At 39.5% G+C, this 17,515-nt stretch overlaps 1 protein-coding gene across 7 annotated transcripts in view; it reads right to left on the bottom strand.

Annotated features, from left to right (window-relative positions):
• Window positions 1-4,629: 4,629 nt before the first annotated feature.
• Window positions 4,630-17,515, bottom strand: part of TMEM117 (transmembrane protein 117) — a 649,146-nt gene continuing 636,260 nt past the window's right edge. For all 7 annotated transcript variants that reach the window (XM_044941660.2, XM_025284014.3, XM_044941658.2 and 4 more), the window contains one exon: window positions 4,630-6,381. In XM_044941660.2, coding sequence (XP_044797595.1) covers window positions 5,735-6,381 — 647 coding nt within the window. In that variant the 3' untranslated portion in view covers window positions 4,630-5,734. The remainder of the gene's footprint in view (window positions 6,382-17,515) is intronic.

Genomic DNA, 17,515 nt, shown 5'->3' with positions numbered 1-17,515 from the left:
AAACCTCTGTGAACCTATTTCATCATCTATGAGATTAAATTAGGGCTTCCCAGGTGGTTCAGTGGTAAAGAATCCACCTGCCAAAGTAGGAGATGCAGCTTCAATCCCTGGGTCGGGAAGATCCCCTAGAGGAGGAAGTGGCAACCCACCACAGTATTCTTGCCTGGAGAATCCCATGGACAGAGGAGCCTGGAGGGCTACAGTCTATGGAGTTCATACTTACTCTTAATGGTTAATGGGAGGATTAAATGGGATAATTTGTTTGCACATAGAAAATAATCAAAATGGTATAATATTGATATGAAGAATGAACAAAGATCTAGATAGAACAAAATATTTAAGATGAGGAACATCTATAAATTTGTTTTATTACTGTAGTTCTCAACTGTAAATTATAGTGGTCCTTCTCAATCATGCAGGTTAAGCCCTTAAAAAACCTAGTAGTAAAATTACGTGGTGTTAAAAAACTTGAAACCTTATGAAAAATTATGTTAGAAGACAGAGCTTAGAAATAAGCCTATGAAATATATTAGATATGTTTCATAGTCTCTGAAGTAACTGATACTTCACACTCAGAATCAGTGGTATTTTACATGTGTTAAAATAGTAATAATCCTATCTAACTTTTTTTAGTGTTTCTCACTAAATTTTTAGTGTTTCTCACTAAAAATTTTCAGAATGTCTATCCCAAAGGATCTGCAAGATATTTTGTTCACAAGATGTCAGCTTTTATATGCTAATAATACACTACAGACATTGCCCTCATGTCTGATCTCTCATCACGGGAGCTGCAGCCTTTCAACTGATACACGTTGATTTCGTCCTTCTATTCTCGTGTTGCCCCCTCCACCAACACCTATGTCTGTAGTTTGTTTCCAAGGTCTCATATCCCCACTTTTGAGTCTCACCACACTCCCTGGGGCAGATGCGGCATCATTTGAGTGTAAGGATGCTTAGGAAACCATCCAACCTTTTGCATCACCCCCTCAGTTGTATTCAACATCTTTTTGAGTCTCTTGCCTAACAGGCAGGAGTACTGCCCTCATGATAACTTCATGCTGAAGTTCCTTTGACAACAGCCACCCTCCATTCCCTGAAGTTTCAAGGCCCATTTGCACTAAAACTGCCATTTTTCGTTTCCAAGACTTCCTTGCTGCATTTCCAGCCACGCTCTACCATCTGCCTAACCTTCTCTTTCTGTTATAAATATCCATGTTATTTTCCAATTATCTTCAACAAGAGTGACTTGTAAGCCACAAATGCTACATCTCAACTTCTCTAATTGTTTGATTATACTACAGCCTGGTCCAGCCTGAACGGTAGCAAGCCAAATACACCTGACCTTGGGTCTCTTATCTATGTTTGTTCTCGTTAATCACAACCGCATGTACACAAACATGTTTAAAAATAAAAATAGGGATAAAGAAGAAAAGTGCCAGTTTATCTGTTGCAAAATTAATTCAATTGCTCTCTCCTTCCTAAGGGCAGAGTAGTTAATAGATTATAGAGTTTGGTTCTGCAGAACAAAGCTGGGGGAAATCAGGCCAGATAAAGTGAAAGTGAAGTCGCTCAGTCGTGGCCGACTCTTTGGCTTCTACCGTTCAGGCTGGACCAGGCTGTACTATAATTGAACAATTAAAGAAGTTGAGATGTAGCATTTGTGGCTTACAAATCACTCTTGTTGAAGATAATTGGAAAATGACATGGATATTTATAACAGAAAGAGAAGGTTAGGCAGATGGAAGAGCATGGATGGAGTTTGGTTCTGCAGAACAAAGCTGGGGGAAATCAGGCCAGATAGCATAGAAAGTCACAGGTGGAGACCTGAGAGAGAAAAGTCAATAAAAGCACAATACCCAGATTGGGGTTGCATACCTGAGAATGGGAGAAGGCAATGGCACCCCACTCAAGTACTCTTGCCTGGAAAATCCCATGGACAGAGGGGCCTGGTTGGCTGCAGTCCATGGGGTTGCAAAAGAGTTGGACATGACTGAGCAACTTCACTTTCACTTTTCACTTTCATGCATTAGAGAAGGAAATGGCAACCCACTCCAGTGTTCTTGCCTGGAGAATCCCAGGGACGGAGGAGCCTGGTAGGCTGCTGTCTATGGGGTTGCACAGAGTTGGAGATGACTGAAGTGACTTAGCAGCAGCAGCACCCGAGAATGAGGGCTTCCCTGGGGGCTCAGAGGTAAATAATCTGCCTGCCAGTGCAGGAGATGTGGGTTTGATCTCTGGGTCGGGATGCATCCCCTGGAGAAGGAAATAGCTACCCACACCAGTATTCTTGACTGGGAAATCCCATGGGCAGAGGAGACTGGCAGGCTACAGTCCATGGGGTCGCAAAGAGTTGGAAACAACTTGGTGACTGAACAACAACAATAACCCAAGAGTGAAGTGTCAGTTTGCAGTGAGGACAAGTAAGTGGTAAGAAATGGTAGGGTGCTGAGATTTTGGCTGAGTGCCAGGTAATACAGTTGGCATCATAAACTATCTTCCCCAGTCGCTCAACAGTAAAGAACTCGCTTGCAAAGCAGGATACACAGGAGATGTGGGTTCAGTCCTTGGACTGGCAAGATCCCCTGGAGGAGGGCAAGGAAACCCATTCCAGTGTTCTTGCCTGGAGAATCCACATGGACAGAGGAGCTTGATGGGCTATAGTCAATAGGGTTGCAAAGAGTCAGACATGACTGAAGTGACTTAGCGTGAATGCATGGGCCTCATAAGACAGCCAAAGGGTGTAACAGAATTGCTCGTAGAGCCCAGTCATGAGATATGACAGTGCTATCGACTCTTACTTTCAGATATGAGTGTCTGTGTTGAACAACTTTCTGTTGTCTTGTCAGCAGATAGTGCTGCTGGACACTACATGTGAAATCTGATGCTATAAACGTGACAGGGGATTTTGTGTCTGAGGACTCAGAATAAATGAAGAAGAAATAATTCTTAACATTTTTAATAGGATTCACTGATGATCTTAGATGTGCAAGAAGATACGTGAACACAATAAGGAGCCACCACAGGGAGATGAGATAAATGACTGTGGTTATATGATTTAAATGGGTATGTGATGATAAGATTTATGTCTAGGAATAGATTATAAGGCATAAATTCAAGTGTTTATTTAATTTTCCATTTAAACTGCTAATGAAGTACTCTATGATATAGGATACTAAAATCATGTCAAATTAGTACAATTTCTACACTGCACAGAAGAAAATACTATAATTACTGAACAGTAGAAATATAATTGTTTATAGTCCTTAAGCATCACAGCAATTAAGTCATCACATTTGTTATGCTTTCTTTAGAATTTTGGTTAGTAATTTTTAATCCTCTTCTTTTAGCTCTCCATTTCCTGAATTTACTACATATTTTTTAAGTGTCCTTGATAGTCCAAAAGTTTTGGTATTCATAAAGCTCATTGGAGTCATAACCCAGTGACATATATAAGTCCAGATCTGAGACTAAGCATGGATGGGTGTGATTTTGACTTTGATTTTATTTCATTTCCTAATCTTTAGTTGGAATAGGTGCAAATGGAATGTACAATACAATAAAAGAGGTAGCAGAAGGAGGGAGACCCATGTGCAGGTGAAAAGGTCAAGAGTGGTCGATACAACTGAATACTGGAAGCCTTTGAAGGCTTGAATCTTGTTTGACTATCAAAATGTCATCCTTGGAAATTATTCCATTTGATACTAAAATTCATGGAAACTTTAAAGACATATTTTCATATCAGCTGATATCCAGTTTCTCCAGGAAACCCCCTAAATCACCTAAGCATAGTGCTCTAAGGCTGATGGATTGGTTTATTTTTCATCTTATCTCTGCTGACAAGATTCCTTAATAAAGTACTTCTTCCTTAAGAGCCATGTAAAGATCCTCAATATTTTAATAAGGACTACATACGGATAATAACACCCACTTTCTAAATCAATTCCTTCTTCATTCTACAAGACAATGACTTTCAGAAAAAAATAAAAATATAGTCTTAAGTGGCATTATCTACTTGTCCCAGAGCCAAAAGTTGAATGCTCCATGCTATGGAGATTTGGTAATGGCCAGTGTTCCTACATATCAGGGATAATGTGGTAAGTTCCTTTGCACAGAAGGGGCAATGGGTTACCATAGTGAGCTTGATCTCTGCAATTTTAGTGTCAGAGATATTTATGTTCCTAAGTACCCCATGCATGCTATTAAAGGTAAAAGAAACAGCAGGGGCATGGTTCCAATTGCTGAGCAAACAATGGTAGAAAGATGTTTATTAAAGCTGACTCTCAAGTGACAGATAAATGCATAGTTCTATTATGCATGCTAATTTCAACATGCAGCAAGCTTAAAAGCAGATAGATCAAAACAAGAGAGGTTTTAAAAAATCATAAAGACAAAATAGAGCTATGTTGGTAGGTGACAAGAAAATAATTCTGCCTTAAAAGTGAATCTTCCTCAATCCCCTCAAGAAACATGTAACCACAATTTATGGAACAAAATTAAAACCAAGTTGGGATTGTCCCATTTCTTAGCTTGCCTGGCTTTGAGTTTAAAAAAAAAAGGGGGGGGGCTGCTGTTAAATTAAGATACAATTGATCCTTCTATTATAAACAAAAAACTAGATCACATAATTACTGATGTATAATTCTGATTTATTAATGTGCGATGTTTAGTTCTTAAAAAAAAGGAAAACAACACAAACACACACACACAAAACAAGCCAATAAACAGACTTTTTCATGCGCATCTTCTTTGCTACCTCACAAAGTTCCATGGCATGATTTTTAGAGGTGTTCCCTTGCTCAGGGTTGGCATATGTTTTTCAATTTTCACTGTCCAGAGCCATATTTACAGAAAGATGTACAAATATTGTAGATGGTAGCCTGCACAACCCTCACATGATTAAAACTTCAGTTCCTTGGTTTTCTAGGGCTTTGTGTAAATGCCAATACACTTCAGAGTTTACCTAACTGTGCCTCTCAACCTTTGGTCCCAAAGGTGAAGGGCAGGATTTTTAATCAGGTAGCAATTTATCTGTAATTAGGAAAACATAATTACGTATTATCATCTAATTGCAATTACTGGTTGGAGAAAGTCACATTTCACAAGTAGTGACCCATGCTGGATTAGTGTTCTCCTATTACTGAATTCTGCATCTGTATTTGCATTTGGCAGGAAGCCAATAAAAATTCAAAGGTAATCACTGTGCTTCTCTGCAGTCCAGCTGTCAAAGTCACCAACTCCACTGCTGAATAAGAAAGTGAGACATACTTTCTGAACCACATCTTGGCTATATCTGTTTTCTGCTCAGACATCAAGTGGAGATCAAAATAATTGTATACAAAAAAAAAAAAACAAAAAACCCATGTGAAGTAGGTTAGAGAACTGTTCCACGCTTCATTTCTGGTACAGTTAAAAAGTTTAATGTCTCAAGGCACCACTATGGTTGAACATTGGATACGCGGGTAACCAGCTAATCTAGTAGGCTGTAAAGTCAGTAAATAGCTTGTGCAACTGTGAAAAGCAATCTCTAGAGGACTGTTAGATATACTGTAGGCACAGGTATCATAATAATACAAATAGAAAACAATGAGTCCTAGAAAAAGCATGTTGAGCACCGTTGTGGCATCATTTGTATTTCTTTACCTAACGCTATGTAAACCTCACATTTACGAAAGGAAAGACTAACTTCTGAAAGTTACACTCAAGGTTGCTCTTTGTGCTTTCCCCAAAAGTGGATCTAGTTCGTCGGTGTACTTTTAGAAGTCGTTGGATCCCCGTCACCCTCAGTGGTGCTGGCTGATTCATTCAAGTGCGAGCTCAAGTTCTCCGATGTTAGGTGGGAAGACTTGTAGACGATCTCATTGAAGTCAGACCTGATGCACACCAAGGCGGGGTCATTCAGTGGGTCTTCCACCGAGGCCTGGGTGTTTTCTCTTGTGATTCCCATGTCTTTGCTGTGTTCCGAGGGGGATTTTCTTCTCATGCGAGTGTAAGTGTTGTCTTGATTCTCCATGCCTTGCTCATTTTTCAAAAACCGTCCAAAGAACCAAATGAAGAATCCAAACCACACAAAAGCTATTAAACTTGGAACAAAAGCCAGACACTTGACATCAAGGCTTGCCCCTATGAACCTGCTGTGAAGGAACATGTCTCCCTCAACATAGGTTTTATTAGTCCGAGGGTTGGTGTGGTTGGACCGCCATTCCCAGGATAGCTTGGTTCTGTTCAAATCCTTTAGACTCTCTGAGTCTTTGACTGTATATATCTTCTGTCCTGGGCCAATATATTGTCCATATTCATGAGGCTTATAAAATATCTGATTCTTCCACATATTAAGATCCAAAATCAAGACGAGAAAGATAATTCCATAGTTAAACCATTTACCTGCATTAAAAAAGAAATACTTTGTATTAGTCAAAGACTCATAAAACTGCAATAGGGGTTTTCTCCTATAAAATGGAGATAATGGTATTATAGCATAAACTGTTAATGTTTTAGACCTGTTAACAATTTTTTGAGAGTACTATAATGCCAAAGAATGCTCAAACTACCACACAATTGCACTCATCTCACACGCTAGTAAAGTAATGCTCAAAATTCTCCAAGCCAGGCTTCAGCAGTATGTGAACTGTGAACTTCCTGATGTTCAAGCTGGTTTTAGAAAAGGCAGAGGAACCAGAGATCAAATTGCCAACATCCGCTGGATCATGGAAAAAGCAAGAGAGTTCCAGAAAAACATCTATTTCTGCTTTATTGACTATGCCAAAGCCTTTGACTGTGTGGATCACAATAATCTATGGAAAATCCTGAAAGAGATAGGAATACCAGACCACCTGTCCTGTCTCTTGAGAAACCTATATGCAGGTCAGGAAGCAACAGTTAGAACTGGACATGGAACAACAGACTGGTTCCAAATAGGAAAAGGAGTTCTCCAAGGCTGTATATTGTCACCCTGTTTATTTAACTTATATGCAGAGTACATCATGAGAAACGCTGGACTGCAAGAAACACAAACTGGAATCAAGATTGCCGGGAGAAATATCAATAACCTCAGATATGCAGATGACACCACCCTTATGGCAGAAAATGAAGAGGAATTCAAAAGCCTCTTGATGAAAGTGAAAGTGGAGAGTGAAAAAGTTGGCTTAAAGCTCAACATTCAGAAAACGAAGATCATGGCATCCGGTCCCACCACTTCATGGGAAATAGATGGGGAAACAGTGGAAACAGTGTCAGACTTTATTTTTTGGGCTCCAAAATCACTACAGATGGTGACTGCAGCCATGAAATTAAAAGATGCTTACTCCTTGGAAGGAAAGTTATGACCAACCTAGATAGCATATTCAAAAGCAGAGACATTACTTTGCCAACTAAGGTTCATCTAGTCAAGGCTATGGTTTTTCCTGTGGTCATGTATGGATGTGAGAGTTGGACTGTGAAGAAGGCTGAGCGCCGAAGAATTGATGCTTTTGAACTGTGGTGTTGGAGAAGACTCTTGAGAGTCCCTTGGACTGCAAGGAGATCCAACCAGTCCATTCTGAAGGAGATCAGCCCTGGGATTTCTTTGGAAGGAATGATGCTGAAGCTGAAACTCCAGTACTTTGGCCACCTCCTGTGAAGAGTTGACTCGTTGGAAAAGACTCTGATGCTGGGAGGGATTGGGGGCAGGAGGAGAAGGGGACAACAGAGGATGAGATGGCTGGATGGCATCACTGACTCAATGGATGTGAGTCTGAGTGAACTCCGGGAGTTGGTGATGGACAGGGAGGCCTGGCATGCTGTGATTCATGGGGTCGCAAAGAGTTGGACACGACTGAGCGACTGATCTGATCTGATCTGATACTACCATTAAGTCAATTGGCAAAGGAATTTACTAAATAGATGTTAAGCATGGGAAAATGTAACTCTTGATTCCAGAGCCAGTAATTTATGGTATTTACACTAACTAGACAAAGTCTCCTGGCTTTTAAGGCACCACCACTATGCTCTAATTGGGTTGCATGTAGGTTATTCTCCAGAACATTTCAATTAAGGTTTAAAAACAAGTTCTAATAAATTCTTAGAAAAGTCCAACATATGATTGAATATCTCTTATGGTTTTATAATTATGTCTGGGAAAGAAATAAATCATTTTGCAATGTAAGCACAACAGTGCATCAATTGAATTCACATTGCTGTTTGTTGGTGACCTGTTGATTAAACTATTAGTCGATGTGGTTCAGATCAATAATCCTTGAGCATTCATTTCAGGACTTAAAAACATCAAATTCTCATTGAACAGAATCCATTCATCAGACATATAAATATAACCAAAGCTTTAGAAGATATGATTTGGAGAGACTATAACCACTATGACTTCTTTGTAGGATTTAAAAGTCCTATATAAATAAGATATTATTTAGAGACATATTATCTAGTGAAATCTTTGCATCTTTAAATGGAAATAATGTGGAAAAACTTTGAAGGGATACTATATTCCATTACAATTTTTATTGTAATTTGTTCCAAATTTTACAGTATGAAGTGTTAGCTTAGGATCTTGGGATAACGTCTTAAACTAAAACTGGTAAACATGTATTTTGTAATACATACTTCAATAGAACACATAGCTTAAATATGACCTTGGGTAAGGAAAGGAGGTTAGGAAAATATTTTATCATCATTACACATTTTCAAGCTCCTATAATGTGCAAATACGAGGGCTTTCCCAAATCCTCGTCTGGATTCCAAAACCTATTAGCTACATTAACTTGAGTTAGTTGCTTAAATTCTCCAAACTCCAATTTCTTTACAAGCATAAAATAACAGTACTTATTAAAGTGGTTAACATTTCATGAGATTATTATATACTAAGCACAATGTTTGCTATATAAATAGAACTCAGTAATTGTCACTATTATCATCAAAGCCTTGCCTAAGTCATGATAATGTCTTCATTTGCATGGAAAGGTACAACTTCTCTATGAAGAAAATTTATTTAACCCACAGGAAGGGAAATTATAACTGCCTGTCCTAAAATCATTCAACTTTACAGGGTTTATAATATTTGTAACGAAAATTCTTGCCTGAATGATTAGTTTGGCACACCCAAACTATAAATTAAAGTGGAGATGCTGGAAACATCTCCAGATATGAAAAGATGCTTGTAACACCTCGTACTGTTAAGTTCAAGTCGCTCCTGCCCTCATGTATCTTCAAAATGAAAACAGAATCAACATAAAATAAATCAAGAAAGCTCAAGCCAGAGAAATTCCACCAAACACAAAGGCAGGCATCATTGCCAGATATTTATTGTATTCATAATAGACTCTGTGGAGGATACCTTAGTAGATCCCGAGGGCATATATCACTGCCGTCAAGGAAGGAACTTACCATCTTACGGGAGAAAACAGAACAGAGACATCAATAGATAAATAATAATAATAAGAGGCCACATCTAAGAGGTGACAAAGGAGTGATACAAACCATAAAGCTGAAGACGTTGAGAAAATGGACTAAAAACTGAGTGCTAACTTCTGCAGAAAGGATTTTGAAGGAAGTAGCAATTCATGTGGTCAAGAAAGAAAAGGAGGATAGGGAACAGTTTGGAAAATGTTATGTTTCTTTTAGTATATGTTTTTATTATGCTGCAGATAGAATAATGTACAGAAAAAGATCAGCTAATGTGGAAGAGAGGGGGCAGAGAGAAGGGAAAGAATGGAGACTATCGTAGGAAAAGAAGGCACAGCAAAATGAGAGACAGGTGATATGAAAAGTTCAGGGATTCTCATTCAGTATCATAGAGGCACTGAGTTTGTAGCTTTCGTGATTGAAGCAGTTAGGAGAGGGGTTTTGGGTCCTTCTCTGTTGTAGACTTATTCTCTTTGTAAATGACATCGGTTATGAAGCTACGGGGAGGGGAAGAGGTCCTTGAACCTGTAGGACTGACCATCAACTTTTTGACTCACAAAGTGAAAAAAGTGAAAGTGCTAATTTCTCAGTCATGTCTGAATCTTTCCAACCCTTTGGATTGTAGCTCAACAGGCTCCTCTGTCCATGGAATTCTCCTGGCAAGAATACTGGAGGAGGTATTCCCTTCTTGGGGGATCTTCCTGACCAAGGGAGGAAACCCGGGTCTCCTACACTGCAGGTAGATTCTTTACCATCTGAGCTCACAAAGTCCCCTTGGAAAAACCCTGTTAAGATCACATTTATCAACTCATGAATAGAGCAGTCTCCCATATGGGGTTTCTGTTTCTAGGGTAATGATGTCAGAAATTGAACATAAGCAGCACCACAGAATCAGAAAGGAAAAAGAGGAATGCTCATGGAGCATAGAGAAGGGTGCTTTTCTGGTGGCTAGAAGATGCTCAGTGAATAACAGTAAAAGGAAAAAATAAATAAAATCGGGGGAAAAAGTGGTAATGAATTTACAGTGATCAAACTGAAGGAACCCTGCAGATAGAAAGAGCTTTTTTTCATACTTTCAAATTATTTTCTCTACCCAAGTTGAATGGTGCTGGGTCAGCCTGACCACTAAACATTCACATTAAAAAATCATGTTATGTCACTTCTCAAGTGACCTGGTGTCCATATATTAAGACAAGAGGAAGGAGACACCAGTTAAAAATGTGTTGCCTGACATGGATACCATTATTCTGCTCTAACACATCTTTACTGATTTGTGAGAGGGGAATCATAGTGACAAAAACTGCAGCCTGGACACCAGCAGATGGAGATCAAATACTCAGTACAATGTGGGTAATCTGTTTAACCTCTCCAGATCTCAACGATTTTAGTTTCAAATTGAGTTAACAGAAATAGATGCCTTCCAGTTCTATGATTCTGTCTTCTTCCCCCAAACCCTTCTATTTGTTAACCATGTAAATTCAATTTTTTGTGCTGTGAAATGGAGAGTAACACCATTGTTGTTGTTCAGTTACTCAGTCATGTCCAGCTCTTTGTGACCCCATGTACTGTGGCATGCCAGGCTTCCCTGGCCTTTACTATCTCCCTAAGTTTGCTCAAATTCATGTCCATTGAGTCAGTGATGTCATCCAACCATCCCCCTCCCCTGTCATCCTCTTCTCCTCCTGCCCTCAATCTTTCCCAGTATCAGGGTATTTTCCAATGAATCAACTCTTCACATCAGGTGGCCAAAATATTGGAGCTTCAGCTTCAACATCAGTCTTTCCAATGACTATTCAGGGTTGATTTCCTTTAGGACTGATTGGTTGGATCTCCTTACTGTCCAAGGAACTCTCAAGAGTCTTCTCCAGTACCATAGTTCAAAAGCATCAATTCTTCGGTGCTCAGCCTTCTTTATGGTCCAACTCTCACATCCATACATGACTACTGGAAAAACCATAGTTTCAACTATCTGGACCTTTGTTGGTAAAGTGATGTCTCTGCTTTTTAAAATGCTGTCTAGGTTGGTCATAGCTTTTCTTCCAAGGAGCAAGTGTTTTTTAATTTCATAGCTGCAGTCACCATTGTCAGTGATTTTGGAGCTCAAAAAAAAAAAAAAAAATCTCTCACTGTTTCCATTGTTTCACCATCTATTTGCCATGAAGTGATGGACTGGATACCATGATCTTAGTTTTTTGAATGCTGAGTTTTTAGCCAGCTTTCTCACTCTCTTCTTTCACCTTCATCAAGAGGCTCCTAAATCAAAGAGGACACTAATAGATGGAGAAATATACCATGTTCATGGATTGGAAGAATCAATATAGTGAAAATGAGTATACTACCCAAAGCAATTTATAGATTCAATGCAATCCCTATCAAGCTACCAACAGTATTCTTCACAGAGCTAGAACAACCAATTTCACAATTTGTATGGAAATACAAAAAACCTCTAATAGCCAAAGCGATCTTGAGAAAGAAGAATGGAACTGGAGGAATCAACCTACCTGACTTCAGGCTCTACTACAAAGCCACAGTTATCAAGACAGTATGGTACTGGCACAAAGACAGAAATATAGATCAATGGAACAAAATAGAAAGCCCAGAGATAAATCCACACACATATGGACACCTTATCTTTGACAAAGGAGGCAAGAATATACAATGGATTAAAGACAATCTCTTTAACAAGTGGTGCTGGGAAATCTGGTCAACCACTTGTAAAAGAATGAAACTAGAACACTTTCTAACACCATACACAAAAATAAACTCAAAATGGACTCTGCGGGAGAGGGAGAGGGTGGGAAGGTTTGGGAGAATGGCATTGAAACATGTAAAATATCATGTATAAAATGAGTTGCCAGTCCAGGTTCGATGCACGATACTGGATGCTTGGGGCTAGTGCACTGGGACGACCCAGAGGGATGGTATGGGGAGGGAGGAGGGAGGAGGGTTCAGGGTGGGGAACACATGTATACCTGTGGCAGATTCATTTTGATATTTGGCAAAACTAATACAATTATGTAAAGTTTAAAAATAAAATAAAAAAAATGGATTAAAACCAGAAGGGAAAGAGACACGAGTACCCCAATGTTCATCGCAGCACTGTTTATAATAGCCAGGACATGGAAGCAACCTAGATGTCCATCAGCAGATGAATGGATAAGAAAGCTGTGGTACATATACACAATGGAGTATTATTCAGCCATTAAAAAGAATACATTTGAATCAGTTCTAATGAGGTGGATGAAACTGGAGCCTATTATACAGAGTGAAGTAAGCCAGAAAGAAAAACACCAATACAGTATACTAACGCATATATATGGAATTTAGGAAGATGGTAACAATAACCCTGTGTACGAGACAGCAAAAGAGACACTGATGTATAGAACAGTCTTATGGACTCTGTGGGAGAGGGAGAGGGTGGGAAGATTTGGGAGAATGGCATTGAAACATGTAAAATATCATGTATGAAATGAGTTGCCAGTCCAGGTTCGATGCACGATACTGGATGCTTGGGGCTGGTGCACTGGGACGATCCAGAGGGATGGAATGGGGAGGGAGGAGGGAGGAGGGTTCAGGATGGGGAACACATGTATACCTGTGGCGGATTCATTTTGATATTTGGCAAATCTAATACAGTTATGTTAAGTTTAAAAATAAAATAAAATTAAAAAAAAAAAATGGATTAAAGATCTCAACGTAAGACCAGAAACTATAAAACTCCTAGAGGAGAACATAGGCAAAACACTCTCCGACATACACCACAGCAGGATCCTCTATGACACACCTCCCAGAATATTGGAAATAAAAGCAAAAATAAACAAATGGGACCTAATTAAACTTAAAAGCTTCGGCACATCAAAGGAAACTATTAGCAAGGTGAAAAGGCAGCCTTCAGAATGGGAGAAAATAATAGCAAATGAAGCAACTGACAAACAACTAATCTGAACAATATACAAGCAACTCCTACAGCTCAACTCCAGAAAAATAAATGACCCAATCAAAAAATGGGCCAAAGAACTAAATAGACATTTCTCCAAAGAAGACTACAGATGGCTAACAAACACATGAAAAGATGCTCAACGTCACTCATTATCAGAGAAATGCAAATCAAAACCACTATGAGGTACCATTTCACACCAGTCAGAATGGCTGCGATCCAAAAGTCTACAAAGCAATAAATGCTGGAGAGGGTACGGAGAAAAAGGAACCCTCTTACACTGTTGGTGGGAATGCAAACTAGTACAGCCACATGGAGAACATGGATACTGGATGCTTGGGGCTGGTGCACTGGGATGACCCAGAGGGATGGTGTGGGGAGGGAGGAGGGAGGAGGGTTCAGGATGGGGAGCACATGTATACCTGTGGCGGATTCATTTTGACGTTTGGCAAAACTAATACAGTGTTTCAGGTTTTAAAATAAAATGAAATTAAAAAAAAAAATAAACTGTAAATCAGTTAAAAAAAAAAAAAAAGAGGCTCTTTAGTTCCTCTTCACTTTCTGCCATTAGGGTGGTGTCATCTGCATATCTGAGGTTATTGATATTTCTCCTGGCAGTCTTGATTACAACCTGTGCTTCATCTAGCCCAGCATTTCACATGATGTACTCTGCATAGAAGTTAAATAAGCAGGGTGCAGTATACAGCCTTGACATACTCCTTTCCCAATTTTGAACCCGTCTCTTGTTCCATGTCCGGTTTTAACTTTTACTTCTTGACCTGCATACAGGTTACTCAGACACTCATCAAACTACCTCAAAGGATTATCATGATTGTCAACTAAAAATTATAGTCACAGCCTGAAAGTACAGAGCTGTTTTATTTGGAGGGAAGGTTTAAGACTCCAAATCTGGGAAGTAGTTCTGAGAAAACTGCTCTAAGGAGGCAGGAGGGGAAGTCAGGAAGTTTGCAATAAAGGGAGCAGGCAGTTTGAACGTCAAAGAACAGGTGTCAAGTTAAGGAATTTAGCATTGTATGTACAGGAGGATGCAAGCCTCTGGGCTCACTGCGTTCATTCCTTTCACATGCACTTCAGCTGTCTGGGGCCAATCTTGTTTCCTAGTTCGCCTTGCTTCTTGCATTCCCCCAGCCCTTAAGCGATCTCTGTGGGGATGGCAGCATCTGCTGGATCTCAGTTTTGGGAGTCCTCATTCACATCTGGAGGCCAGATATCAGTGATGATTGTGACATTTCTTGTTTATTAATATGGCAGGAGATACTTTCATTTCACAGGATATAATGAAAAGCTGTGGACCTGCGAGGTGATGCTAATGGTAACGAACCTGCCTGCCAATTCAAGAGATGTAAGAGATGCCAGTTCAAACCCTGGGTCAGGAAGATCCCCTGGAGGAGGGCATGGAAACCCACTCCAGTATTTTTGCTTGGAGAAGCCCATGGACAGAGGAGCCTGGTAGGCTACAGTCCATTGGGTCGCACAGGGTCGAACACGACTGAAGCGACTTAGCATGCATGCAAGCACAATGAGAAGGGGTGTTTGAGAGTTCTCTGAAATACACTGTTTGCCCAAAATGTAGGGTAGTATTATTTCTACAATTTCTTCTTTCTGCTTCTTCAATCTAGTTAATATACCATCTAAGTAGAGAGAAGAGCATGTTAATGGTTTCTAACAAAGATATATTCTCAATGTTTCAGTTTGGATAAAACAGAATGAATTACTGAGCAGTGACATTAATAGGTAGATATCACTGGACCAATTGGGCTTCCCTGCTGTCTCAGGTGGTAAAGAATCTACCTGCAATGTGGAAGGCTTGGGTTCAATCCATGGGTGGGAAGATCCCCTGGAGGAGAAAATGGAAACCCACTACAGTATTCTTGCCTGGAGAATTCAATGGACAGAGGAGCCTGGCGGGCTTCAGTCAAACAGGATTGAGCAACTAACACTTTTACTTTCACTGAACTAATTACCAAGAGGCCCCAGTGTGAATCTAAATGTGAAAATGCATTGTGAATCAGCATATTTAACATGTTAAAAATCCCTAGCAATTGATAATTTGCCTACAGCTTGCAGTAGTATTAGTCCAGAGAAACGCACACAAAATGTGAAGCTAAATAACAGGGGATAGATTCTCCCCATACCCCACTCCATTTCCACAGCCAAGAGACCACATGGGGGTGGGGAAGTGTGGAAGGGAGAGCATTAGATGAAGCAGGATTCCTATTGATTTATTTCCTTTTCTGCTTCTGTGAAGGTAGCCTCGCCCTTCCCCCACTGCTGTAGTTGCTCAGTTGAAAATGCAACTGCTGAAAATAGAGAAGAAACGGCTCTTCTTACTTTTTGCATCCTGCCCACCTGACATAACTCCTGCTCCATTTATCCATCCATACAGAGGAAGGATGTCCATCTTTCTCTACCGTCCTTTTTTCCATTTTCCGACACACTGTTTTGTTACCTTCATAATACTCTCTCCTCTTTAAAAAATTACTTTTATGAGATGCAGCAAACTAGAAAGCAAAATTAAGTGGGACAACTGAACTTAGTGTACTTGTCTATGAAGTGAAGGAGTTGAGTTATATAACCCTTAAGATTTCTTCCTAGTCCTAAAAGTCTCCTTGATGAGTCTATGAAATAAACACCGCCTAAACCTTAATGTTTTATGATGGAGCAGGAAATCTCACCATTAGAGCAAAAAAGATGCAATACACATTTTTCAGATGGAGAAAGCTTTCCTTTAAAAAAAATGATTGTATATTCTCAGAAATGCTGTTTACCATAAAAAATAAATTTGCGTCTCTGAAATGACTCACATGAAAAGGTGTAAGACACAGAAAAAGAAGAAGACTAACAGTGCTTCTATTGCCATTTTTTCATGTGTGTTGTTGTGAATGTACAGTCAACCAAGCATAACAAGAGGTTTGGTATTTTGGCATTAATTGTATGAGAGTTTTTGCAATCCCCCTGTTGTTTCAACTACACAGCATAATGTAAATCAGCAAGGAGGAAGGGTAAGAATCTATACATTATTTCTATTTATCTCCTTCTCGAAATACCTCACTGTCTCCTTTAATGAGAAATCCCTGCATGGTGTTGTGGGATTGCTTCTTTCCTGTGTTGTGTGCTTGTAATGAATCTTACTGATTGGCAAAAATGATATTATGATGGTAATTTTATCATCTTACTTTGTGGGAGCTTAGAGAATCCCAGGCTAGTTAATTTTAAAAGAATTCTTCATTAAATATCAGCCGCATTTTAGCATAGGAAATGACAAGAGTTTGGGGAAAAGTGTTATTTCTTTCAACTAAGGAAAAATACTATATGTGCTGATATTTCCACCTATAATGAACCTTTCATGATTCAAATATGCAATTATAATATTAAGAAAAAAATCTTTTACTCAGTAGGGTTGCCAGTTAGTGCTGAGGTTGAGCTGTGCTGTTAGCACCTCTATAGCAAGTGGGGTCACCATTTGGGCGGACTCTACGCCCAGTGGTCATGCTGCACAAAGTCACCAGCATCCATATGTGATCACAGGAAACCCTGACCTTGAAGAAGATGAAGTTTGTATAGTTAAATAAATAACAGTGTGCTGTAATAGTTTCCTGGCCCCGTTCAATATCCTCTCATTCCAGACCTGATCAGTGTAAACAGGGCATCTGAGTTAGCAGCTCTTTAAGCACTGGCCCCACCCCACCCCCACACCCCCCTTGCAACCAGGCAATTTAAGAATATCCAGAAACCACATTAAATGCTTGGGTCATGAGGAGACGGTTGAGCCAATTGAAGACACTTACTAAAAAGTTTATGAACTAATAAGAGCTGAGTTAGTAAAGTATCTCAAGACTTCAAAGCAAATGAATATAGCTTCTCAAAATGCCTCTCTTGTCACTGTTTCTTTCTTAAGTAGGAGACTACTCCTTTAGGACATAATCCAATATGATGAATAGAGGTAGAAACTTGTGATGATGAAAAGCAAAAGAAAAGGATGTGAAGTTGTACTGAATTCAATTACCATTACACTCTTTCTTGAGACTGGGAACTGTGCTATGCTCATTTCTGTATTCCCTAGATCCTCGTTTAGTTTTAGACACATGTTAAATCAGAAAGTGTCCATTAATCAATAAGTCAAGTCTGAAATACTATGTCCAGAAAAATTTCAAGCAATGAAGTTCTAGT

This window comes from Bubalus bubalis, chromosome 4, assembly GCF_019923935.1.
Source record: "Bubalus bubalis isolate 160015118507 breed Murrah chromosome 4, NDDB_SH_1, whole genome shotgun sequence".
In the NCBI taxonomy this organism is placed as follows: Eukaryota; Metazoa; Chordata; class Mammalia; order Artiodactyla; family Bovidae; genus Bubalus; species Bubalus bubalis.
Note: the sequence above shows the minus strand (reverse complement) of the source record. Positions and strands in the feature narration are given on the sequence as shown.